Source organism: Carya illinoinensis, chromosome 15 (genome assembly GCF_018687715.1).
Source record: "Carya illinoinensis cultivar Pawnee chromosome 15, C.illinoinensisPawnee_v1, whole genome shotgun sequence".
Taxonomy (NCBI): Eukaryota; Viridiplantae; Streptophyta; class Magnoliopsida; order Fagales; family Juglandaceae; genus Carya; species Carya illinoinensis.
The window spans coordinates 45,511,139-45,538,300 of record NC_056766.1 but is presented as its reverse complement, the minus strand read 5'-3'; the positions used below and the strand labels follow the sequence as shown (position 1 = coordinate 45,538,300).

Sequence of the window (27,162 nt, the reverse complement as noted above, 5' to 3'; positions counted from 1 at the left end):
TGTTGGCCGGAAGAGTCCGGAGCTGCCGTTGATGCAGAGATCGAGAGGTTCTCGTGGGAAGCTATAGGAAGGTCGGAGTTCCGACACTACATGCGTGTAGAGATCGAGTGGGTCACTCGTGGTGTTGCAAGCCAAGTTTAGCTACTACAAAGGTTTTGTGAGTGTCTCTAAATTGGTTGTAACAAACTAAAATTTCTATAGTGGTTTTAAATTTTGAAGATGTTCTTCAAATGAGTTTCCACTCTGTGAACAAAATCAAGTGTTGATTATTTGTGTTATTTGATTCATTCATTAACTGCTTGTTTGATTAAATTTTCAAAAGGCCATAAAAATTAGATTACACCTATTCACCCCCCCTCTAGGTGTAGTGTTGTGTAGAACCACTGCTTTTTCAATTGGTATCAGAGCGGGTTCACTCCGCTAGGATTTAGTTCCTGAGTGTGATCCTGCTGTAGTGGTTTAAATGGATAGGTCTCAATCACTCACATCTCCACCATTTTTTGATGGAAGCAACTATGCGTATTGGAAAGTTCGAATGAGAGCTTTCCTTAAGTCTGTAGATGAACGAGTGTGGGCTTCCATAACAAAGGGATGGAAAGAACTGGTTGTAGTCATTGAGAGAGTCGAAACCCCCAAGGGTGTGGAAAATTACTCTAGGGATGAAGTCAACGAGTGTAGTTGGAATAGCAGAGGCCTGAATGCGATGTTCATGGCCGTGTCCCGGGAGGAGTTCAAGAGAATCTCCATGTGTGAAAATTGCAAAGAGGCATGGGACATTCTTGAGGTTACCCATGAAGGTACCAAGGCTGTAAAGAATTCTAAACTTCAAATGCTGACCACCAGCTTTGAAGAACTTAGGATGAAGGATGATGAAACTTTTGATGGCTTCTATAGCAAACTTAATGATATTGTCAATTCTCGTTTTAATTTAGGGGATAGAATTCCTGAAGACAGAATTGTGAGAAAAGTCCTTAGATCTCTTCCTGAGAGGTTTCGTCCCAAAGTCACTGCAATAGAAGAAAGCAAAGACTTGGACAACATGAGAATTGAAGAGTTGGTGGGTTCCTTACAAACCTATGAACATACTCTTCCTATGGATAAGAAAAACAAGTCCATAGCCCTCAATGTTATTAGAGAGGAGTCTGGTGAATCTTCTGACGAACTTGCCATGAGTGACAAGGAGATAGCATTTTATGCTAAAAAATTCAGGAAGATGTTTGCCCAGAAAAACCCAAGGTGGATCATCCAAAAGGGAAAGACGCAAGCCACACATGGCTTTGGTGCTGTAGACTGACAGGTATGCATTACATGCATTACATACATTACATGCATTTTTGTTTTATTTTATTTTGTTGTTGTTTGATTTTTTTTTTTTTTTGTTGTCTAGTTTCTTTGTCGTTGTTTGCTGCTCGTACATGCACTTCATGATTGCGCTATATAATAGTGGGGTTGTTAATTCTAAATTCTAAGTGCATGTGTCTTTTAAGATTTGTATCATATACCTATATTTTACAAAGGTTTGAAACATGAGCATCTCTTGTAATCTGTGACTAGCATCACACACTTCACTCCAAACTCGGTCAATTGACATTTCACCACTTGTGAGTTCATTGGGGAGGCAATCAAAAGTGGTAGGAAGCTCTACCTACATACAGAATTGACCACGGGCTAGACGACCTCATCATGGTTCACTTGTGCAAAAATATGTATCTCAAAAGGAAAAGAAAAAGTGAAGTATTTAAACAAGTATTTAAACAGAAAGATTCAGGTCCTAGCAGCATTGAGTTTGACTTTCTGTGTCTTGAATGAGCTTCCCAAGCCCTTATGGTTTCATGTTCAGCCCAACCCCGCTCACGCCTTACGGTTGAAATTTCTTGATTGAGCAAGGACCACCTTAAACACGCACGTCTATATTACTGGTGATACTTTGTTTTTAACTGCGTGTTTTATGGGAATATGATGCTCCTCTACATTTGATATGTACTCTTGGTGTGAAAATTGACATTCCCAGTATTTGCCCAAGTCATGTGAGTGTTGTGTACTTCAAAACTGGGCAAAATGTGCTTTTCTGATGGTCTCGCTCGACCCTCGCTCGACCCCACTCGAGCGAAACCCGCTCGACAGCCGTTCGAGGGTTTTAAGTTCGCTCAAGTGAACTCCTGCTATAAAACTCGAGCGCCGCTCGAGCCGCTCGAGCAGACTGCTCTGTTTCGTGCTTTTTCCTCCTCCCGTGCGATTTTCTTCCCTCTTTTCTCAAATTTCTTCGTTTAATCGAGTGTTTTCCTTCCGAAATCATCTCCAAATCAAGGTAAAGCCCTTTCTCTTTAGTATTTTCATGATTTGGTGTATTTATTTTGGGTGTTTTCCGAGTGTTATGCATGTAGGTTTCGGATTGGGTATTTGAGATTTTTCTTCGATTGTTTTCCATTTCTTTTGGTTTATTGAGGCTATTGTGGAGCCATTGTTGGGTTTTTGAGTGTATTTAGGCAGTTTTTGGAACTCCCATGGGCTTATGCTCGAGTTTCCCACTTGGATGCACTCCAAGTGTTCGATAAAATGCCTAAATGAAGTTTGTATTCTCTTTTTCATCATGCATTGGCATAGCATTGTCCCCATATCTATTTCATGTCTATCCTAGGTTTGGGACATCGTTTAACTAGGATTGCATTGGGTTTGAAGGTGTTTTGGTTTAGAAGTGGCATTGGCTTGCAAGTGGGTTGTCATTGCATATGTGTCATGCACATGGGTTGGCATTAGCATGCATGTTGGTCATTCACATGAGTTGGCATTGGCATGCATATGGGACACTTTGAACTAGACATTTATCATTGTTTTGAAAAATGAAGAGCGGCATAGGGCATGCACCAAGTCCTACATTGTCGGTTGGCATTGTTGTGTCAGCATGCATGCATTCATCACGTCTTTGCATTGCCTTAGCCTTGTCTAACGTCTTTGACTCTGTCTACAGCCGAAACCATGTCTCGACGTGTTCGTCCTCACCAAAACCCCCTGCACCCGCTCAAGCTCACTTCCATAGTGCCTGGGCCCAGGAGTTATATTCTCAGAACTTCTCGCATCGTACTCCCATAGTCGAGCGTGAAGTGGTCTTAGGTGAGCTTACCGAGACTATCATTCTCCGCATTTTTGAGTCTCGCCAGTGGCAGGCATTGACCACTGGTCATCCCACTCCTTCTGTGGAGTTGGTTAGGGAGTTTCACTCCAACATACATGACGTGTCTGTTGATGACTCGTTTGAAGTCAGTCTTCGGAACGTTGTTTTCTGAGTAACTTCTGGCATGATAGCGACTCTGCTAAATGCCCCTCGTGTGTCCTATCCCGAGTTTCCCTACTCACGGACATCTCCTCCCAGTCCACAAGTCATTGCTAGTTGTCTTTGTGGTCGGCCTAGTAGTTGGGAAGGGACAACCCCTATTTCAACTGCTCGTTTTACCCCTGATCACCTCATTCTCAGTAGGATTGTTCTTACGAACTTAGATCCTACTGGTCATAATAGTGATGTGGGTCTTGACCGTGCCCTTCTGCTGTATGCCTTGATCAATGGTGTCTCCATTGATCTAGGAAGTCTTTTGTGTCGGGTTATTATTGAGGCGTATCGGTCCTCCAAAACACAGACTGGTTTGCCCTTACCGTGTCTAATCACCCGCCTGGCCCTCTCCCAGTCTGTTGCTTTACATCCTCAAGAGCCTCGAATTGCACTTAAGGCTCCTATTGGTTGTAGGACGGTCCAGCTGAGTCGTGCTCACACAACTCCACACCCTCTCCGTGTTGAGCACCCTCCCGCTCCCTCCTCTCAGCCTTCGAGCTCCCGACCATCTGGTTCTCAGCCGTCTACCTCGGCCCCATCCAGCTCTCAGCCATCCTCCTCAGCCCCCGGTTCGTCGGAGCCCAGTCTTCAGCAGGTACTTGAGTATCTAGCTTGCCTTGAAGCCCGGTTCGACAGCCTTGATGTGAAAGTTGATAACCTGCAGCAACTTGTGACTCAACGCTTCAATGACATTGAAAGGCAGCTTAATGAGGATAATGAGGATGCCGATGGTGATGATTGAGACCCTTGGCCTCTTGTGACAAAAAGGGGGAGATATTGTTGAGGGGGAGTAGTAAGGGGGAGTGTTACTTGTACTAACACATTTTTTTGTTTTGGGGGAACAACAGCTTTTGGTTATGTCTGTTGATTTATATCTCTTGTTAGCTGCTGATTGTTTGACTAATGTTTCTTGAACTCAATCTATGATTTGTTGCTTAATGAAATATTTCTTTTCTAAAACCTGTACTTGACATGACAGTTCATGAATTATGATTTGAGAATTGCAAATACGTTTCTGTGCATATGTGAATGGGTATGTTTAACCGTTTGCTAAGCGTGTGCAGAAATATTTCAACATGTTCAAGAATATGGATCTAGTTGGGTGTGCTAGGATTAAGTCATATGTATAGGTTAGAACTTTAATTAATTACCAGTATGAACTTTAATCTTTTGGAATTTCCTGACATGCGAGCATTAAAAATTTATCACATTAAAGTAGTTGTTCCAACATCTTTTTCAATCTTCCCACGCTAATAATATTGATTTAAGATAGTTTTAAATCTATTTTAATTATCTTTTTCAAAGTACAAATTTAAATGAAGTTGCGTGGAAAGTTTCTTGGTAAGCCAAATTACAATACCATTTACACGGTTTTAAATTGAAGTCTTTCCTTCCACGTAAATTAAACAAACGTCAAAATCAAACACCCTTTAAAATTGTTCCATTGACTTTCTTGTATGAACTTTAGACTTTTGGGATTTTCTGATGCGGGAGAATTGAAGATTTATCACACCATAGGAAAGGACGTTGGCCCAAAAACTTAAATATGATCATGCGCCGTCACAGTAGCTATGGCTGATGTCGAAAGAAGTCCTTGCTTGTAGATGATCTGAGAGGGAAGTTATCTACTGGTTTTACAATAATTAGTTTCTATAAGATGCAATCTAGCATTGTAAAAAAAGAGAAAAATCAGCACCCATTTGTGTGGTTAAAATCCTATATATCAGGCTTGTGAATGGGGCTGCTGAATGGGGCTGCTAAACGCTTATCCTTTGAACTTAAGTTTACAACATCATGGAATTTGTATAATATAGATATAACAATTCTGCCATATTCTTGTTTCTTTTTTACCATTCTTGGGGTCTTTGGTTTGTTGTCTCTTTTCCTTGAAAATATTATTTATACTTACAATTTTACACGCATAATCACATGACACGCAATGTATATGCATGATCCATTATATATAGTAGACTCAGTAGCTAGAATGGATAGTCTATCATCCCCCATCTTCTTTACCAGATTTGTACAACCACCAATCCCAAGTTGGCTTAAATGTTGCAACTGATGAATAGGGGTACTGTAACTGGTCCGCTTTTATATTTTTCAAAACCGATTACGCACCGGTTACCCTCCTAAACCGGTACTTCGGTTTTACCAGTTTCCGGTCCGGTTCGGTCTAGTTTAATGTACTATATTATATATTAAATATAGTACATTAATATATTTAATATTATATTATAGTATAGTCTCTAGTATACTATAGTCTATAATACTATAGTGATAATATATTATAGTATATTATAATATATAGTGATATAGTATTAGTATAATTATTAATATGCACTATATAATATTAGTATAACTATTAATACAATAAACAAAATGATATAACATTTTAAAATTTAATATTATATTATTTAAAAATTTATCATATAATACAAAACTATTTTATATATAGTTATATATTATATATAAATATTATATACAATATAAAAAATTAAAATATATATAAACCGGTCCGGTCCGGTTTTATAAAAAGAAAAATCGGAACCGGACCGATTTTGACCGGTTTTAAAATAAAACCGGTACCGGACCGAACCAAACCAAACTCGGGACCGGACCGATCCCACCAGTTTGGTCCAGTCCGGTCCGGTTTACAGGTTTATCGATTTTTTTTTACACCCTTACTGATGAATGCTTTTAATTGGAAGACACATAAGGTTTTTGTAACCACTTAGAATTAAATTATCAAGTCCAGTGAGGTTTCCAATGGATAGAGGTAGTTCTTCCACTGCAGTTTTAGCTAGATTCAATGTACATAAAAATTTCATTTCACACTCGATTTCAGAAAAGTCATGAAAGCTTTAGCAACCACAAAGGTCAATGTAGCGTAAAGATCTCAACCTGAGACTTGTTGGAAAAATTTTGAGGTAAGAGGAATCGGAAAAAAAATCATATTAGAAAGATTGTCCTCGACTAAACTTTTACACCTTCTGACAATCAATTTCTTCAAATTTGAGATGCTTGAAAGATCCGAGATTTTTGTTAAGAATTTACAATCACGAAAAGTTATAGTTGTCAGTTAAAAAAGACAAAACAAATTGAAAGGAGTTTACCACATAGAATAAAGAAACAAAATTATTGGAGATTTTAATTGCACTTACCTTAAACTTGAATCACATGCCTAACTCCTTGGAGCTACCAGCATTTTAAATGTAATGAACCTATTTCCGAGAAAATTGGGTGGAAAAGTACTAGAAATTGTAGTTTTGATAATTCTATGCGCTTGATCAACGTGATTGATTCGTTCTGCAAGCAGAGTACTGTTTGTGTGTTTTACGCACAATTAAGTAATCAACCAAGTTACTCAAATGTCTATTATTGGTTTATATTTCTTTTTAAAAGAAATTCGTTTTTAAAATCAAAAGACTGCTATTTATTTTTAAAAAATTAACCCAAGATCAACTGCATGTAATAATATGGATCCCAATCATAATTATCAAAAGCTGAATTATTCTCTCTATCTTTCGATCTATCTAAACTGAAAATGAGATATTTGTAAAGAGTTCTTCTTCATATAATCACTTTGGCATATTTTTTGCACACTCAACTTATAATGTGACTGGCCTAAACAGTTATTTTATATTTAAAAAAATGAAGCAACTAATCACATTAGTGGAATGCGCAAGGGAGTATGGAAAAGTAGTAACTACGCATAGAGTTTTTGATTTATAAATAGGTGTCGATGGCCCAATGGCCCAATCTCAACCACCCCCGAAATCGAATCTTTTATAGAAAAAATGCGCCAATTCTATATTGCCACACTTCTATAATATCTGTTCCAAACAAAGTGTATAATACTAAAATACTATTATTATTATTATTATTATTATTATTATTATTATTATATAATATATAATTATTCTGAAAACATTTCTAGCAAGTATAAATTGTCTTAGTCCATTGGGTTCTCATGGTCCTTCTCCACCTCATCTAGAAGTTTCGTTGTAAATTAGGTCTTAAACATCAAATTTCATTGCAAAGTATAGGTTGGTGATAAACATATAAGGTTTACAAGGCCCAAAACGGGGCAATGTACATAAAAAGGCAGAGAGATGCAGTATCTTGTTGGAGTATAGCCTCTCATATTGACAACATGGAGTTCAAGTCTAAAGAAGAAAAGCTAAAGGCAGAAAAAGAGAATGAGAAGATTTAAAATACTGTTATTTCTGTTATACATTTATTTCTCTATGTAGTATAAATATTACAAAGACCTTCATGTATTTTACATCAAGTAATATCGATTTCATTCACATCAGATTACACAATTCTTGTATTCTTCCTCTATTTTAGCTTTTCTCTGCTATTCATCAAGTTCTCGACATGGTATCAGATTGAAAAATCACAAAAACTGCTTCCGCATATTTTTCTTTTCTCTATTCTTGCAATCTGCATTGCAAACTCTACTCTTTCTACTCAAATTACATATTTCTGCTCGAGAATCTTCAATTCTTGTTTCTCAATTCTTGTATTTTCTTTCCAATTCTTGGAAACATGGCAGAAGAAAACTCCCCTAATTCTTCAGCTTCATCTCGTATTCTTAACCCTTCAGATGATTCCTCTAGCCCATATTATCTTCATCCTAGTGATAATCCGGGTTCTCTCTTGGTTTCAGAAGCCTTTGCAGGAGACAACTACATTGCTTGGAGTTGTTCAATCACTATTGCCCTAACTGTGAAGAACAAGGTAGCTTTCATTGATGGCTCAGTTACTGCTCCTCCTGCTAATCAGCGTCTTAATCATACTGCTTGGCTTTGTGCCAATAATTTGGTACTTTCTTGGCTCATGAATTCTATTTCTAAAGATATTAGAAATAGTTTATTTTATGTTGCATCTGCTGTAGACCTCTGGAATGAGTTAAAAACAAGATACTTGAGAAGTGATGGACCAAGGATTTTTCATCTTGAAAAATCCCTAAGCTGTATAAACCAGGGTTCATCCTCGATTACAGAATATTTCAGTGCTTTCAAGACCCTTTGGGATGAGTATGTCAATTATAGGCCATTTCCAACCTGTACATGTGGCAAGATGGCTTCTTGCACCTGTGATCTGTTCAATTTCTTGCTCCTTAGGCAACAATCAAATTACGTGTTGAAATTTCTAATAGGATTGAATGATTCTTATGCCTCAGTAAGAAGTCAATTGTTACTTGTTGTCCCATTGCCTAGCATTTCTAAAGTGTTTTCCTTGCTGCTTCAAGAAGAAAGTCAGCGACAATTGACCAACTTCACAAGTAATGACACACATGCTTTGTTGGCAAAGCATTACACTCAGCCCAATCAGAATAATCAGTCCAAGTTCATCAAAGACAAGCTGAAGAAATCCTCACTGCATTGTACTCACTGTGGCTATAATGGTCATACAATTGACAAGTGCTTTCAATTGCATGGTTATCCCCCTGGATGGACTAGACCTAAGGGAAAAAGAAACCCTCCTTCTGCACATGCAGCCATTTCAACTGAAGAGGTCTATATTAAAAACAGTAATGAGAACCAAAGGTTTAGTCTAACTGCTAAAGAATTCAATAAACTCATAGCACTTGCCAATTTGAGTTCAACTACTCAGAACATTGATACATCCACAGCAGCAGTAAATCTAGCCACCACTCAATTTTCTGGTAATCTTTTCAGTCAATGCAATTCTGTTTCTACCAAGTTAAATTCTGAATTTTCTTGGATCCTAGATACTGGTGCAACAGATCATATGATCTATTCACCTCTACTATATTCTTCTACTCCTAAACCAGTTACAAATTTCATATATCTTCCTAATGGTCAAACTGTTCTAGCATTGTATATTGGAACTGTAAGTCTTTCTAGCACATTACATTTGCATAATGTCTTGTGTGTTCTAAGCTTTTCATTCAACCTATTATTTGTTTCTAAACTAACCAAAGAATCTAATCTTTGTCTATCTTTTTTTGATTCACATTGCCTTTTACAGGACCAATCAATGAAGAAGATGATTGGGATTGCCTATGAGAAACAAGGCCTTTATCACCTACCTCAAGCTTCCTCAAAAGCTAATTCCTATCAACAAAATCAGTTTAATTCTACACCAATCTTTGCATCAACTGTTGCTCAAAACCAGCCAAACCTTTGGCACTACAGATTAGGTCATGTCTCAAATTCTAGAATACCTTTTCTTAGACAAATAGACAATTCAATAACATTTGATTGTACAAATGTGTGAAATTTGTCCACTAGCAAGGCAAAAAAAGCTTTCTTTCCCTGTATCACAAAGTATTTCTAATAAAGAGTTTGAATTGATTCATTGTGATATATGGGGCCCATTTGCTACTATATCATATTCTGGTTTTAAATTCTTTCTCACTATAGTAGATGATTTTACAAGATGCACTTGGGTGTATATGTTTAAAACTAAATCTGAGGTCTCATCTTTACTGCCAAATTTTGTAAAATGATTACAAATCAGTTTAATACCTCTGTAAAAACCATAAGAACAGACAATGGTTCAGAATTTTTCCTTACAAAATTTTATAGTGACAATGGAATTGTACATCAAAGAAGTTGTGTAGAAACTCCACAACAAAATGAAGTAGTTGAAAGAAAACATCAACACTTATTAAACACAGCTAGAGCTTTGATGTTTCAAGCAAACTTACCTTTAATTTTTTGGAGTGATTGTGTATTGATTGCAGCCCATATCATAAATCGAATTCCAACTCCTCTTCTCCAAAACAAAACACCTTTTGAAATGCTATTTCACAAATCACCAAATCTTTTTCATTTAAAGGTTTTTGGATGCTTATGCTTTGCATCTACAATTACTAGTCATAGACAAAAGTTCGATCCAAGAGCAACAAAATGTCTATTTTTAGGATATCCTTCTGCTGTCAAAGGTTACAAACTCATGGACTTAAACACAAATAGAGTCATTATTTCCAGAAATGCTGTGTTTCATGAAACCAACTTTCCATTCAAAAGTCTTCTAGTTAATTCTGCTATACCTACTTTTCTGTTTCCTCCTTCAAAATTCCAACATAATTCCCCTCATATAAATAATCCTATCTCTTCTGATCAAAATATTTAATCACTGATTCTTAATGAATCAGATTCCTCTCATATTGACAGCAACCACCAAACTGACTTAGCAAGTTCAGATTCCTCTCATATTGACATCAACCATCAAACTGACTTAGCAAATCCTATCCCTACTGTCAAAAAATCATCAAGAATTAACCAAACACCAAAATTTTTGCAGGATTATTATTGTGGTACTGCCTCATTGTTTCCTCATGCAATCAACTCATCTACTGTCATTGGTTGTTCCTCTAACACAGGTAATCCCTATCCTATATCCTCTTTTATTTCTGTCAGTAGACTTTCAGCATCACACAAAGCTTTCTTAGCCTCAATTTCTATTATCAAAGAACCCAAAGCATATCAACAAGCTGCAAAATCTCATGAATGGCAAGTTGCTATGAAAAATGAACTCACTGCTTTAGAATTAAACAAAACCTGGGAACTTGTTACTCTACCTAAAAATAAAAAGACCATAGGTTGTAAATGGGTTTTTAAAGTAAAATACAAGGCTGATGGAACCATAGAAAGACATAAAGTAAGGCTGGTAGCAAAAGGCTACACTCAACAAGAAGGATTAGACTTCTTTGATACTTTTTCCCTAGTGGCAAAACTTACTTCAATTCGGTTATTGTTAGCTGTTACATTTGATAGTTACAAGGCCTGACTTGGCCTATTCTGTTCAAGTCCTTAGCCAGTTTCATGCTAAACTAGCAGTTTCTCATTATCAAGCTGTTATGCGTGTGCTTAGATACTTAAAAGCTACACCAGGACAAGGATTGTTCTTGTCTTCATCTTCAGATTTTCAATTAAAAGCTTTTTCTGACAGTGATTGGGCAGGTTGCTTAGACACCAGGAGAAGTGTTACAGGATATGCAATTTTTCTAGGAGATTCATTAATCTCATGGAAATCAAAGAAACAAGCCACAGTTAGTAGATCATTTGTAGAAGCAGAATATAGGGCTCTTGCTGCCACAACATGTGAGGTGCAGTGGTTATTATATGCCCTTCAAGATCTCAGTGTTGATCACTCTCAGCCTACAATGCTCTACACTGACAGAAAATCAGCTTTGTCCATTGCAACCAATCCAGTACAACATGAGAGGACTAAACATATTCAAATCGATTGCCATCTTGTTAGGGAGAAATTACAGCAGAATGTTATAAAGTTTTTCTATATTCCTTCGAGATTACAACTAGCAGATATATTTACCAAACCTCTCGGATCACTGCCTTTCCATCATAATTTGCGCAAGATGAACATTATCAATATACATGCTCATCTAGAGGGGGGGTGTTGGAGTATAGCCTCTCATATTGACAGCATGGAGTTGAAGTCCAAAGAAGAAAAGATAAAGGTAGAAAAAGAGAATGAGAAGATTTAAAATACCGTTATTTCTGTTATACATTTATTTCTCTATGTAGTATAAATATTACAAAGACCTTCATGTATTTTACATCAAGTAATATCGATTTCATTCACATCAGATTACACAATTCTTGTATTCTTCCTCTGGTTTAGCTTTTCTCTGCTATTCATCAAGTTCTCAACATATCTCCTCGTCAGACGTTGTGAAGTTTATTATGTTTTTCTACTATTTTTTATTTGTTTGTTATTTATTATTGTTTTTGTAATTCAGGTAGGAGAAAATCATTGAGCAGCCGTCTGCTTTTGAGGAATCTTTTCTCAATGACATTGACATATTTACGTAAGTCCTCGAGATCAAGTTTATCTTCTTTCTCCATGAGTTGATTCCTTTCTTTTACTATCAGTTATGGGATTTAACAAGAATAGTTGTTCATTGCCATTATTTTTTGGATAGTTGTTTTCAGGCTATTGGTTTCAGACTGCTCAAGTTGGTCCAACCTGTTTATACAGCACCCTTCCTACTCTCACACAAAATCAAGCTTTTCTCTGGCTATGGAGAGGAATGGCAAGGAAAATCATTGAGGGTTATTTACTTGGTCCATGCATGAGAGTTAATCCTTATAACAACAGTTCGTTTGATTCTATAGCTTTGTAGGATCCAGCTTGTTCTTGAATTATCTCAAACTCAATAAATGGTAATATCATATGATTTATCTTTTACCTATTCCAGTCAAAATATATTCCCACATTGGATTATTCATCTACTCTCTATGTAAAAGGTCCGCATAATTGCATCAGATCGATCCTCAGATTTTCTGGGTTCTTTCAAGAGTTTGATCACTAGAATTGAAAAACAAACTTTTCTTCGAGTGTTAGCCATATGAGCACCAAACATTCTTAAATGATGGACAGACTTTAAATGACAAATCTGGGCAATACCAATCTGAACTGCAGCTAAAGACAGCTCCTTTTCAAGCTACCAAATGGAGCTTGTCCCAATTCAAGATTTTGAATTTTTGATGAAACAATTCTCGATTACTATGGATTATTAAGCTACAACCAAAGTATCGATAGAAAATCAGGTAAAAGATTTTCGGATTGCAATCGTTGCTCATCTAGCTCTGGTCTTTGTTTTAAAGCAAATATAGAGGATGAACTTGGGGAAACTTGAAAAGAGTTTTGAGGCAAGACAATAAAGATTTCAGATTGAACTAGAAGACTGACAAAAAAGCGAAACAAAAAGAGAAGCATAAGCTAGCTAAAAGGGGGGATTGGCTTTGTTTGACCACATAAATATCATAAGAAAACTCTCCTGCACAAGACAATGCAGTCCATGATCTTATAGTTAACTTGAATAAAATCCATCATAAGTTACAGCAATAGATAGAGGAACAAGTACAGAGGCAAGGCATGTACAGGTAATATGTAGGTATACATAATTTGATGCATTACATGAGGGCAGCGCTATAATATAAATGTACACGTAATATGTGTCTTTGCATTGAATAAAAGAGAGAGAGAGAGAGAGAGAGAGAGAGAGAGAGAGAGAGAGAGAGAGAGAGAGAGAACCAAAACGCCCCCAACTCAACCATTCAATCCCAAATTAACCTGCTACGCAGTTAAACCCCTGCAAACCCACGACCATATCACGAACAACATAGAGCACATGCACGAACAAGTCCAGCAACAAAACCACCCACACAGTAGCAACGGGATGGAATTTATATAAATATAATAATTCTGCCATATTCTTGTTTCTTTTTTACCATTCTTGGGGTCTTTGGTTTGTTGTCACTTTTCCTTGAAAATATTATTTATACTTACAATTTTACATGCATAATCATGCATATACATTGTGTGTCAGCTATAGAAATTATATATGAAGATTTTAAAATTCGAATTAAAAAAGAAATAATTAATAAAATGAACATAAATACTTAATACATATAATATTGTGCATAAAGTTGTACGTATATATATCACTATTTTTTTTAATCTGGATGTACCACGTTGTTTTAATTTAGCTTAGCACCCTTTAAAAAAAATAATAATAATTTAGCTTATTTAGTTCTTACTTATCCAGCTTTGCAATGAGATGAGATCAGAAATCTATGAATAGTTTTGTGATATTTTGTAAATGGTAATGAAATAGTTTGAGTTAAGATGTTATATGGGGTTTTAGGAAATGAGAGAGAAAATGTTGAATAAAAATATTATAAAGATAAAAGAGAGTCAAAATATAATTTTTTAATACTATTTTTGTTTTGTGATTTGAAAAAGTTGAATTATTTTTTGTGTTTTGTTTAGAAATTTGAAAAAGTTGTAACGATTAGGTAATAATTAGATGAAATAAAATTAAAGATTTAGAATTGAAAAGTGTTTACATTTTAATGATGTTTTGATATTGAGATGAGATAGTTTGAGTGATTTGTATATCCAAACGAGGCCTAAGTGCACTTTTATGGTAAGTAATGGCACAACATACAAAAAGGTTACTATATGAGGGAGGTTGATGTTGGATGCTGAATTTATATAGAAAGCGACACAAAATATAGAGACATTAGGATAAATATGCAATGCATATCAATGATCAATCCATGAGAATAGCGCTGCCCTTAATGTGGAGTAATAATGCTGATTTCAGATGGGATGAAGCCAAGAAAAATACATCCCAATTCCCAAAGTGCCTCAAATATCATGGATCTCAATCATAATTCTAGGGAGTTTATTATTTATGTAATTGCTTGGGGCAAAGATGATAGATATGAAGTCTTCTATTATGTAGTTGGTATGTCAGTTATATATCCTTATGTCGATTGCATGTTCTTAGAACTAGGAAGCTTAAGCTCTTACTGTTTGGTGCACCCCTAGTGCAATCTCACTTTTTAAAAAAATATATATATATATTTTTTAAACATTTAAAAAAATAACATAAATTCACTAGTAGTAACTATTTTAAACATTTTAGAAAATACGAAAAAAAATTAAAATGCACTAGTGGTCAGATCTAAGGGACAAACCGAGGAGGCAAACTAGAATTTTTCTCTAAAAAATGATATAGTCACAACATATGAAAAGGTTACTACATGAGGGAGGTTGATGTTGGATGTTGAAATTATGTAGAAAACAGTACAAAATACAGAGACATTACGAGAAATATGCATCATGCATATCAATAAATGAGAAAAACGCTGCCCTTAATGTGAAGCAATAATGTTGGATGTTGAAGCAACAGGGACTATCATTAATTCAGTTGTTGTTGAGGACTCGTTTCATTTGCTCTACTTTCACGCTTGGATACCACATTAGCTCCCCAACTTCTATAAAACGGTACCCGCAAAGGATCAATTATGGGATAAAAGACCCGAGAGAAGAAACAAAAATGAAAGGAAAATCTCACCTGAAATTCCAAAGAAATAATAGCAACAGGAAATGGGGTATAATTAATTCAATCCATTTTTCTTCTTTTATGTGCTCTGCTTTCATGCTTCAAGTATACAACATTGGCTCCCCAAATAAATAATTGAGAGTGAGAGAATGAACAAGACATATACATACTGGTTGACAGACCAATTTCAAGATACAACAAGTGCAAGCATGGTTCTAACCGTTGTGGCCTTAACCACAAGGCTGAAAGTTTCTTCAAAATCAATTCCAAACTGACGAAGAAATCCTTTGGCAACTAAACAGGCTTTACGACATTCAATCAAACCATTGGCAAGTCTTTTGGTTCGGAACACCCATTTGCAGGTGATGGTTTTGGTTGTTTGTGAAGCAGGGATGAGGATCCAAGTTTGGTTGGCAAGGAGAGCTTGGAATTCCCTAGTCATGGCGTTGCGCCATTCAGGGTACTATTTGGCTATGGTGTAAGTAGCAGGAGTTTCAGGAATGGGACTGAGGTCAGTGATGAAGGCACGGGGTAAGGGCCATTTGGTGGTGCCATCATGAAAGGTAGTGGGTTGAAGGGAGTCGGTTTGTGAACAAGTAACCATTGTGTGTGTGTGCAGTTGAGGTGGTGGTGACGATGGATTCGGTGATGGTAACGGAGAGGGTGGAGACAAAGTGGGAGGTCCATGAATAGATGGAGAAGACGAAGTGGGGTGTTTTGAAGAACTGGACTGAAAATTAGGAAGAAGTGTATGAGTGGGCTGAGAAAAGGTGGTGGGCTTCGGCAGGGATGAGTAAGGGAAGCTATTTTCATTAAAATGAAAATCTTTTGAATTGTACATTCGAGCAATAGGAATGTGGTACAATAGAAACCACGGTGATTTGGGCTTAGTCACAAACGACACACGAAAGGGAACGAAAATTAAATTTTCGTGGGTTGTAAGATACTGTTAGAGGCCAGCATTCAGAGCCAAATACTCGCAGAGAGTTATAATCTGGTTGGCTTTTACGAAGTAAGAAATGAGGTGAATTATTTTATAATGTAGGAGATGGTAACATATTAATTAAATAAACCAAATGAAGAAATGCCTGAGACCAAAAATGAAGAGGAACGGATGAGTGAACTAATAGTGCTAAGCCCGTATCAACTATGTGACGGTGCTTATGCTCAACGATGCCGTTTTGAGTATGGGTATAAGGACAAGTGAGTCTATGAGTGATGCCACACGATTTAAAATAATTGGAAAATGGACGATATTCGCCCCCCTCCCCCCCCAATCCGACTGGAATTGTATGATTTTTGTGTTAAATTGAAGTTCAACATTATTTTTAAATTTGATAAACGCATCGAGAGCTTGAGATTTTGCTTTGAGTGGGATTAACCATGTGTATATGGAAAAATCGTCGACAAAAGTGATAAAAATGATAATCATTAGGAGACACATACGAGGATGGACCCCATAAATATGAAAATATAAGCTGAAATGATGTAGTGGATTTATTTATATGTTGATAAGCAGGTGATCTATGATGTTTGGCTTGAGCACAGGCATTGCAAAAAGGGATTAAAGTGCGCTCAAAAGGAAGTTGATGCTGCTGGAGGATGGATTGGACGATTTTGATGGAAGGGTGTCCTAGCCTATTATGCCACATAGGAATTGAGAGGTGACTTGAAAAAGCAAAAGGTGGTGAAGCTGAAGGTGGAATGGTGTAGAGGCCGTTACTTGTGGTCCCTTGAAGAAGACGCTTCCTCGACTTGCAATCATGGATAGAAAAAGAGTTAGCATAAAATTGGAAGAAGACATTATTGTCGATACAAAACTAGCAAACATAAATCAAAATCTTTTTAAAGGAAGGAACACACAAAATTTTATTAAGTAGAAAGTGAGATGAGGAGGAGAGGAAGGAGGTCGAACCAAAATGTCATATAGGAACTGAGGAGCTGTCACCAACAAGAAGTTGTTCGTCGCCACCATACTCGAGTGCATGTAAATTTAGGTTACTCAACTCACTGGTGATACGGTTTCTTGCAATGGTATCAGGATACCAGTTGGTATCGGGTGAGCAGTTGGTTGAGGTGAAGTTCGCTATGGGTGATGGACTAGTGTAGGCTTGGTTAAAGCGGTACAAGCAATTGATAGCAATGTGGCCTGGAGATTGCAGGCTTGACACACCACACGTTGGTCAGTAGAGGAAAATGAATTATGAGACATGTTACCTGCATAGTTGCCATGACCCCTAGTCTTATTGGAACTTCCACCATTATGTTCGCGATTAGAGTTATGTCCACCACGATTTCCTCGTCCACGTGAATTAGAGGAAAGTTTTGTAGTAAAATTAGCAGAGGCTTCGGTTGGGACAGTGCTAATTTCAGAGTGGTGAAGCAAACTGGCTTCATGAGCTAGGAGGTGTTCAAGTAATTCTTCAGGGGAAATTGAGATGAGCCGGGTAGTCACAAAAGTGACTGATCCATCATAATCTGGACCAAGTCTAGCAAGAAGATACTGAATGAACTCTTCAAGAGGGAGTGGACGACCCGCAGCTACCATAACATCGGCAAGACCCTTGGCTCTACGAAAGTAGGTAGAGATGGTATCAGCACCCTTCTTGAGAGAAGCCAATTGAAGTTGGGTCTGGACGGCTCGAGCTTGGAAAACGGAAGCATAAGTTGACTCAAGAGAAAGCCAAACGGCTCTTGAGGAAGAATAGCGAACTACTTGGGCCATTAGAGGTTCAGACATAGAAGAGATGAGGGTGGACATTACTTGCTGATCCTATTGAAACTAGAGGGCGTAGGCTGGGTTTGGGGTTTTATTATCAAGCTTAGGTTTCCGTGTTGGACAAGAACCATCCACATATTTGTAAAGTCGATTGCCGTGAAGATAGGGGACCAACTGGGTTTTCCAAAGTAGGTAATTATCAGGAGTAAGTTTCACAGCAATGGTGTGGGAGAAATTGGGTTGTGGGAGGGAAGGAGAAATGGGAGGAATGGAAGATGATTCACATTCAGCCATGGACGATGAGTCCTTTTTAGGCTCTTGATACCATGTTGGAATACTGGAATATTGGTTTGTTTTTCATTGATTCAATAGCAACTATAGATTCAGATTCAACCATGGACGAAGAGTCCTTTTTAGGCTCTTGATACCATGTTGGAATACTGGAATATTGGTTTGTTTTTCATTGATTCAATAGCAACTACAGGGTTTCCTTTTATAGAGGCTAGACTACAAAGAATCCAGAATATTCTAAATACAATGATCGGTAGCTAAGGAATACAATATTCATGCACTGCAGAGTTTGTTACGCAGGGGTCAAGCTCAAGTTCAGCTGTTGTGAGGTATTTTGGCTAACAGTCAGTGTAGGGGTAGCATTGTCCTTAATAGGATTGAGTCACCTTGAATTTGAATAGTAAGTTATATAAGTTTATAGATAAATTAACAATATATATATATATATATATATTTGTAAGTTTATTTTTTACACTATCATTAATGGTCAGCAAACCATGAACAAAGATGTTGGACTACGGCTTAATGTGATAAAATTTACAATAACCCCACGTTAAGAAACTCCAAAAGTCTTAAAGTTCATACAAAGAATTAATTAGTAGATATATGGTTTGAATGTTTGTTTTATGCAAAAGGCTTTAGTTCAAAACCGGGTGTAAATGGATGGAAGTAGGCTTATCAATTAACATATTTGTAAAGAAAAAAAAAATTAACATATTTGTAATGCATGTTTGTGCTTGAAGAAGATAAAAACAAATTTATGTATTGTTACACCCCACAACAGCTAGAGTTACTTCCTATGCTTGGCATGAAGGGAAGTTGTGGATGAACGTTTATAATGTGTGTGTGTGTGTGTGTGTGTATATATATATATATATATATATATAGTGTTGTCGTGAATCCTAGTGGAATGGAGACGTGTATGGCGTGGAGTTTATAAAAAAACTAGACCTTGGATCTTCACAGGTTTAGAAGAAACGGGTAGGGTTCATTTCAATTATTGGGGCCTAAGTCTTAACTCTTACGAAGTGTATGGTCTTAACAAAGGAGCTCATAAAATAATTCATGGGTCAATTATCAAATAAATAGATTCAAGTAGGTCCATAAAAGATTAAATAGCGTTTAATTTTCTAATTATCAAGCCCAATAAAATTCCATAAGCCCAAACTCATTGAGTTATAACTTGTAGACTTGTCCAAAATGACCCATTAAACTTAAATTAGGCATAATAAAATCATTCATATCTCATCGTTAGCAATATTCAATTGGGTTGTTATAGACATTGACGAAGAGCTTTCTCTAAAAGAAATAAGGCCTGGTCCTTGCTTTGAATCATATATACTATGTAGAGTTTTATAAAGGTAACTAGTCTAGGTGCACTTTTATTGTAAGTTTTGAGACTAACGTCCAATAGATATACCAAAATCCTAAGCTCTTACTGCTTTAGTGCAATCTCATTTTTTTAAAATATTTTTTAAACATCTTTTAACATTTAAAAAAATAACACAAATTTACTAGTAGTAACTTTTTTAAACATTTTAATAAAAGGAAAAAAAAAATTAAAATGCACAAGCAGTCTAATCCAAAGAACAAACCCAGGAGGCAAACTAGCATTTTCCTCTAAAAAAGATATAGGCACAACATGCAAAAAGGTTACTACATGAGGGAGGCTGATGTTGGATGTTGAAATTATGTAGAAAACAGCACAAAATACAGAGAGGCTCATGAATTCACTCTTAGTCTCAATAAAAGAGTAAAAAGGATGCAATTTGATGGCTAAAATGGATATGGAAAAAGCTTGTGGTAGCCTTGAATGGAGATTTTTATGGATATGTTTGGCTTTGGTTTTTTTTTTTTTTTTTTACACTGACGACATTGTTATCTTCCTTGATCAATCCAATAAATCCTTGAAGGGTTTATCTGAAGTATTGAGTAAGTGGAAGGAGAAAATGCTCTTGTTTCTCGGAAACATATTATGCTAGATGAAACTAGTTTTTTAGGGATAATTTGTTTCCTTTTACATATCTTGGTGTACCTATTCTCAATAAAAGGAACAATGGGGGAAAATTAGTCTTGATTAAGCATGTTTTATCAAGCATGCCAATTCATTTTCTCTTGGTTCTGAATGTGCCCAAATCAGTTTTGAGGTTTATTACCATGTTCTTCTCAGACTTTTTCTCTTTGGGGAGATAGAGAAGGTGAAGTAAAGAAAAAGTGGATTACTTGGTAAAAAGTATGTCAGCGCCTATTCATGAGAGTATTGGGTGCGAGGGAAAATAGAGCATTACACATGAAGTCAGCATGAAATTTTATATATGGGAGCTCGACCCTCGTTATGGACCATCTTTTTCAGATCCAAACACCGGAATCCTTCAAAGAAGCTGCCATCAAATATTGATGGCTGAAAAAGTTAATGTGGTTGGCAAGAAGGTTTGAAACTTAAGAGGTCATGCTTTCATTTGGGCAGAATTTGGTTAAATTACAGGACCATGTAGGATCAGATTTGGCATCTCAGATTAATGCTATACCTTATTGTCCTTGAAGTTTAAGAATAGATAGATTACTAAAGTTTACAAAAGAAGACGTCCTTGAAAATAAAGACATGTTACATCAGTGCACATGTTGTACAGGTCCCTAAACCCAAAAGTTCAGATAAGTAGAGGAAGTTCCCATAATCCCAACCAACCAACATGAGACATAATGCCACTACAAATGCAACCCCACGAGTAGATTCATGGAAATCGTAACATCATATATGAAACAAAAATGAAGTCTTAAGACCAGAGAGACCAAACAAAAATTAAAGGAAAATCTCACCTATGTTGATTGGAGCTGACAGGCTTTGCCCGTTTTGGCAAATATGATGAAACCAGAGTTGCTTCTTCCCACTTCTGCACAAGTGCTTCCAAGTTCACTAAACACTACCCCATATGAAACTTCATTGTCTATTCATTCCTTTCTGGTTCAAAAATAAAACCAAGTATAAACTCAAACTAAAGGAATGGACAAGAAAGTGATTTTTCTAACATTGATATTCTTTGGGATCACCAAAGCAAAGCAAATAATCATCCTAGAAAAACTGATTATTAAAATCTATGAAAGAAGTACTCCGTCTAAGGAAATAAAGAACTATTAGTACTCTACAAGAAAAAACCAGATGTTGGTTGTCCTCTTTCTCAACTAACATGGGCAATATTGGCAATACACATGCAACCTGAGTAGATTAAGGGAATTTGAACATCAAATAGTAACCAAATGGCCACCTTTATTTCATTGGAAAAGACTAAATTAGGTATTAAACATCATATTTCATTGCAAAGTATAAATTAGTATGAACATATATGGTCCATTATACACAAAGTTTATGGGCCTTAAAACAGGGCAATGGCAAAAACAAAACAAAAAATGGCAGGGTCCTTTGAATCATCGTACGTCTCCACCTGATTTGGAAGTTTGATGGCCCTAGTTGAAGTCTATCAAGTGATTTTTTCATAAACTTAAGTATAAAGCAATCCAAATAATCATCCTAGAAAATAAAAGACTGATTATTAAAATCTACAGAACAAGTCCGTCATAGTGTCCTAAACCCAAATTTTATGTGCTTGGCGGCAATTTCTTTATGTTTACTTGAAAGTGAAGCAGCATGGCAATACTGTCAGTACATGAGTAATGACAAAGTCCATATTGTCAACACTAGTGCTTTTTTCTTTTTGTTTTTTCGAAAAATTCTATTCTGTACAGAGAGAACAAAGTCCATATTGTCAACCCCAAAAACACAGTACGAACCGGGGTGACTTACTTGGGTTATGATTAAGTCAATTGCTGTTGAGGACTGTTTGCAACATTGGCTTCATCCATTTTTCTTTTTCTATTTGGTCTCCTTTCATTCTTGTATACCACCTTGGCTCTGTAACTTGTATAAAACGGCAGCACCCTCACAGGATAACCACCATCGAAACTCACAGGATAACCACCATTGAAACAAAATTGGACTTGCAAGTTGTCCAAAACCTTTTGCTCAAAAGGTTGTAAATTGGAGTACCCTACCCATACATCATATCCAGTTCCTCCCTCGTTCTTCCAATCCATATTAACCAATTCTACCCCTTTCTGAACACTGCATACATGATTTGAGCCCTTACTGGTAATCTTAGCATCACGAAAAACTCTACGCCACTCACGAGCATCATTGAAAAACAGTACGACATACAATACAATTCCACTAATGTCCTCCAAATAGTGTGGCCCCTCAATATCTATTGCCCATTCTTCTATTCCCCTCAGTCGGGCATCATGATCAGGCCCCTTCTTCATCTCATTATCTAAAAACTCATGAACATATTTGAACCAGTTTGGAATTTGATTTTTTGGAAACAAAGTAGCGTCATGATCATAGAGTCCCTGTTAAATGTCAAATATCATCATCATCATCAATTTAATTTTGAGTCAAGCATACTATTAAAAATGAGATCACACATACATACCTTCCACAATAAAGGATTTTGCACTTTATCATTCCATATATTCTCATGCATTTTGTCGCAATCAGACAGATCAATTCTTTCTAGCGATTTGATGTGGCTTCCATTGAATTCCAATATTTCTGATACTTCCGAAAATCTTTCTAGTGACTTGCATCCTTCAACATATACTGTTCTTATATTTGGAGGAAGTTCTGCTATTTCTTCAAGTTTATGACAATTTCTGAAGTCAAGATGAGTTAGTGTAATGAATTCTTTGATGTTCGTGGGAAGGCTAACAATATCAGTCTCCGATAAATCTAACGAATGCAAGCTGGTCGAGGAATTAAACATGGTAAAGAAACAATATAGTGGAAAGAAATTTGATTCTGAATGGGAACAACTAATTTGAATATTTGATACTTGTAATGCAGTGCTTGAATTTGATATATTGTCTTCCATTGTTGTAGAATCATTAGGCAAATCAAGGGATTGTCCATCATCCCACATATTCTTTACAATATTTGTACAACCAGCAATACAAAGCCAGCGTAAATATTGCAACTGGATCAAAGCAATTGGGAGATGCATAAGGTTTTTGCAATCGGTTAGATATAATTGCTCAAGTCCAACAATGTTCCCAATGGATAAAGGTAGTTCTTCTACTGCAGTGCCTTTTAGAACCAATTCATGTAAAGATTCCATTTTACACTCGATTTCAGGAAGATCACGGAGGCTTGAGCAACATCCAAGATCAAGCCGACATAAAGATCTCAACTTAAGGCTTCTTGGAAGAATTCGCAGTTTAGAGCATCTGTGAAAATCCAAATTAGAAAGATATTCCAAAGATCCAACGGACTCATGCACCTTAAATAATCTTCTACAATGTTGGAGAGTCAATTCCTTCAAATTAGGGGTGCTTGAAAGATCTGGAATTTCTGTTAAGTAACTACAACACGTGAAAGCCATGGTCGTCAAATTCTGTAAAAGAAAAGAAAGTAATGTTGAATGGAGTTTACTAAATTACTTAAAGAAAAAAATTATTGATGAATATAATTGTACATACCTTGGGCTTGAATCCATCTCCTAATTCCTTGATGATGCTATCATGCATTCTAAAGACAATGAGATTCTTCCCTTGAAAATTATGTGGCAAATATGGTAAAGGATAGTTATACCAATCAAGGACTCTTAACTTCTCGGAGAGATAATTAGGTCCATGAGAAAAACGTGCGTTACGATTTATCAAGATCCTAAGTCTTTTCATGTGTCGAAATGCTTCTGGATGCAATCTTATCTCCTCATCGCCTTCAGGTAAATCTATTACCATGCCTTCAATTTCATTTGGCCCCTAATATAAGAGAATGCATATATAAAAGTGTCAGCAAAATTAGTGCCTATATAAAGTCGTTCATAAGTTACATGAATTTGCTAAAGTTAATAATTTTCGAGCTGACGGTATATTATTTCACAAAAAATACTACTCTCTCATTATCTTTTCAAGCTATTTTCCAATACTAAATATTCACATGTTAAAATGTAAAAGACTATCTTTTCTTTCTCAACTTATGTAAGTAAATGAGTACTGTTTTAACTTTTCATAAAATAAACGCTAGCTACAAGAGACAGTAGACACTACATTAAAAAATATTATGATATTTGAAACTAAAAAGCTGGACATTTACATATCGTACTTAATTTAGGGATTCATCTTAATAAATAAACGAATTCTATTTATAACTACAAATTCATTCCTGATAATTTAAAGGATTTTTTGCACTAAAGCAGGTATTAATTCATAAGTCAATATTTTCCAGCACATTTCTTTTTATAGAAAGGAAATAAATGTAAAATCCAAGAATTTCTTTGTGACTCTTACCATATCTTCTTCCAACACTTCACGAACATCCTCGTGAAACCACAATCTGTTGCGTTTGCTAGGATCTTTGGATGATTTTTCTCGTTCAATTTCTCGACCCATATTTTGTAGCAAGTCATGCATCCGAACATCTACATCATTAACCGGTATAGTAGTAATAAGACACTTTTCCATAAGCCTCTGGATACCATGAACCGGATAAAAACCGCAACTATCAAATATTTCCATGATCTTAGCCAAAGGTTCTCCTTTGAAGAAAAATGCAATATCAAGGAACATCTCTTTCTCACTAACTTCCAAACTATCGTAACTTATTTGAAGTACGTTCTGAATTTTTCGGTGGGGAATTTTTCTATACTTATCCAATGCACTTTTCCATTGATCTATATTTCGACCTTTTAGATCCGAACCTAGCACTGTTAAAGCTAGAGGAAGACCTTGAGCATATTTTATCACTTGTTTAGAGAGGTCCATGTAATCTTCAAGTGGTTCTTTTTCCTCGAAAGCATGCAAGCTAAAGAGTTGAAGAGCTTCATTGTCATCCAAAGTCATCACCTCGTATTTTGAATCAACTTCATAGTTATCTAGTATATGTTGATCTCTTGTTGTTATGATGACTCTACTTCCATAACCAAACCAAGCACAATCACCAACTAATTTTTCTAGTTGGACCAAGTCATCCACATCATCAAGAATTAGTAGAATCCTTTTAGATTGAAGTCTACGCCCAATTACATGGACTCCTTTATCAACATCATTAATATCCAATTTTGTTCCTAAGATCTCTGAAAGAAGTGTATTTTGTAGTTGAATCAGACCTCTCACTTGTTTTGAAGTTTCTCTAATATTTGTCAAGAAACAACATCCTTCAAATTGAGAAGAAATCTGATTATAAATATCGTTTGCAATAGTTGTCTTACCAATTCCACCGGTTCCGAATATCCCTAACACACGTATAATATCATTCCTTTCGATACTTAAACGCTGATAAATGTCTCGTATACGAGACTCTATCCCAATTGGATGCTTGGCAACGCTTAAAGGTGTTCGATTTACTATTTTTGGGTTCACCCACAGAATGATTTTTTGGATAAATTCTGACTCATCATCCCTATCAATAAAAAAGAGAAAAAAATTTAAAGAGTCAAACATTTTTATAGATAAATAAATGAGATATGAATATGATTTGAGTTAAAATATATATTAAAATATGATTTGAGTTAAAATATATATTATTAAATCTGAATATTTTAATATTTGATTGTGCATTTGTCGTGATCGTGTGCCATTGTCAGACTTACATTTTCATTTTTTGTATGTATTTAATTATAACATACTTTTGAACTAATTCTTTTTCCCATTTGCCAATCTGTCCCTCCCTTAAATCTGAAATGTATAATTTAAGAGTATTGTGCGTTTTTATATCTTGAAACAAATTGAAACTTAAAACTACTACTCATTTAAACCTTATTTATTTTCTTGTGATCAGTCCAAACCTTGTTCTTTATATGACCCAAATGATAAACAATTCCCAACCTTTTCTTAATTATTTTTTTCCAACTCTCATTGAACAACCTTAGCTTTTTCTTGCTATTCATCAAAAGACGTCAGAGAGGGCAAAAAGAAAGAAAATATATGTATTTATTTATTTATTAATCATGTTCTTCTATTTCTTTAATAAACTAATTTAAAACTAATTTATGTGAAACTAATATGGTAGTGGTAGTTGATATTAAATCTCTGAATCAGAAATTATTGGTAAATTAATATACTATGTTTTGCATAAAGTTCAATTCCAAAAATAATCATAAATATAAAATATTGTCCTTTTGTATGGTATTGCATCTCTTAGATCCTGGATGGATTTGTGTCAATTTAATTGCCCCATAATAAATATCTCAATAGCATCATATATATGCGCACACAAACATATAACAGGCAAAGCTTACCCGATTGCTAAATATTCCAATCCAGATAAATTGGCTACTTCTTCTAAAGCTTCCTTCCAGGATTCCAGCAATGGCTTTTTGGCATCCTTGATTTCCTTTCCAAGTTTAATGAATGCTTCTCCAAATCTTCCTTTTTGTTCTCGTACTTCAGACGGTTTTACCTTATAGAATATTGGTAGAACAATTTGTTTCTTTATTTTTTTGCATTCAAGAATCTTCAATAGCTCATCTAAGCACCATCTGGATTCTGCATAGTTTTTAGATAATACAATGATCGAAATTTGTGACTCTTCAATAGCTTTGAAAAGTTCTAATGAAATTTGTTCTCCTCTTTCAAGGTCGACGCCATCCATGTAAGTCTTGATTCCACTTTGACGCAAAGCACGCTTTAGATGAGAAATAAAGTTGTGGCGAACATCTTTACCTCTAAAATTCAAGAATACATCATGATTCCATAGATGGATGGAAGGACATGAAAAGGAGGAAGAAGCTACTAATTGAAAGGCCATGGAAGAAGTCGTGCTCACAAACTCTCAGTATGAGCGATTACCATTTACCAAGAGGTCTAATTATAGAGTAGTGCTGTCGGCAACTTCTTGGCAATAACGTCGACCACTCAATTCATTGTTGTAGTCAATTAAAGTGACACGTCAATGGGCATGCCCAGGGCTAGGTGGGC

General features: G+C 35.9%; 1 protein-coding gene across 1 annotated transcript in view; it reads right to left on the bottom strand.

Moving 5' to 3' along the window:
- The window catches only part of LOC122297036 (disease resistance protein RUN1-like), a 33,154-nt gene extending 5,992 nt beyond the window's left edge, over nt 1–27,162 (bottom strand). Inside the window, exons 1-5 of the mRNA XM_043106824.1 lie at nt 26,484–27,162; nt 24,535–25,645; nt 23,722–24,006; nt 22,680–23,636; nt 22,585–22,596 (exon numbers count right to left, since the gene is read on the bottom strand). Coding sequence (XP_042962758.1) covers nt 22,585–22,596; nt 22,680–23,636; nt 23,722–24,006; nt 24,535–25,645; nt 26,484–26,992 — 2,874 coding nt within the window. The 5' untranslated portion in view covers nt 26,993–27,162. The remainder of the gene's footprint in view (nt 1–22,584; nt 22,597–22,679; nt 23,637–23,721; nt 24,007–24,534; nt 25,646–26,483) is intronic.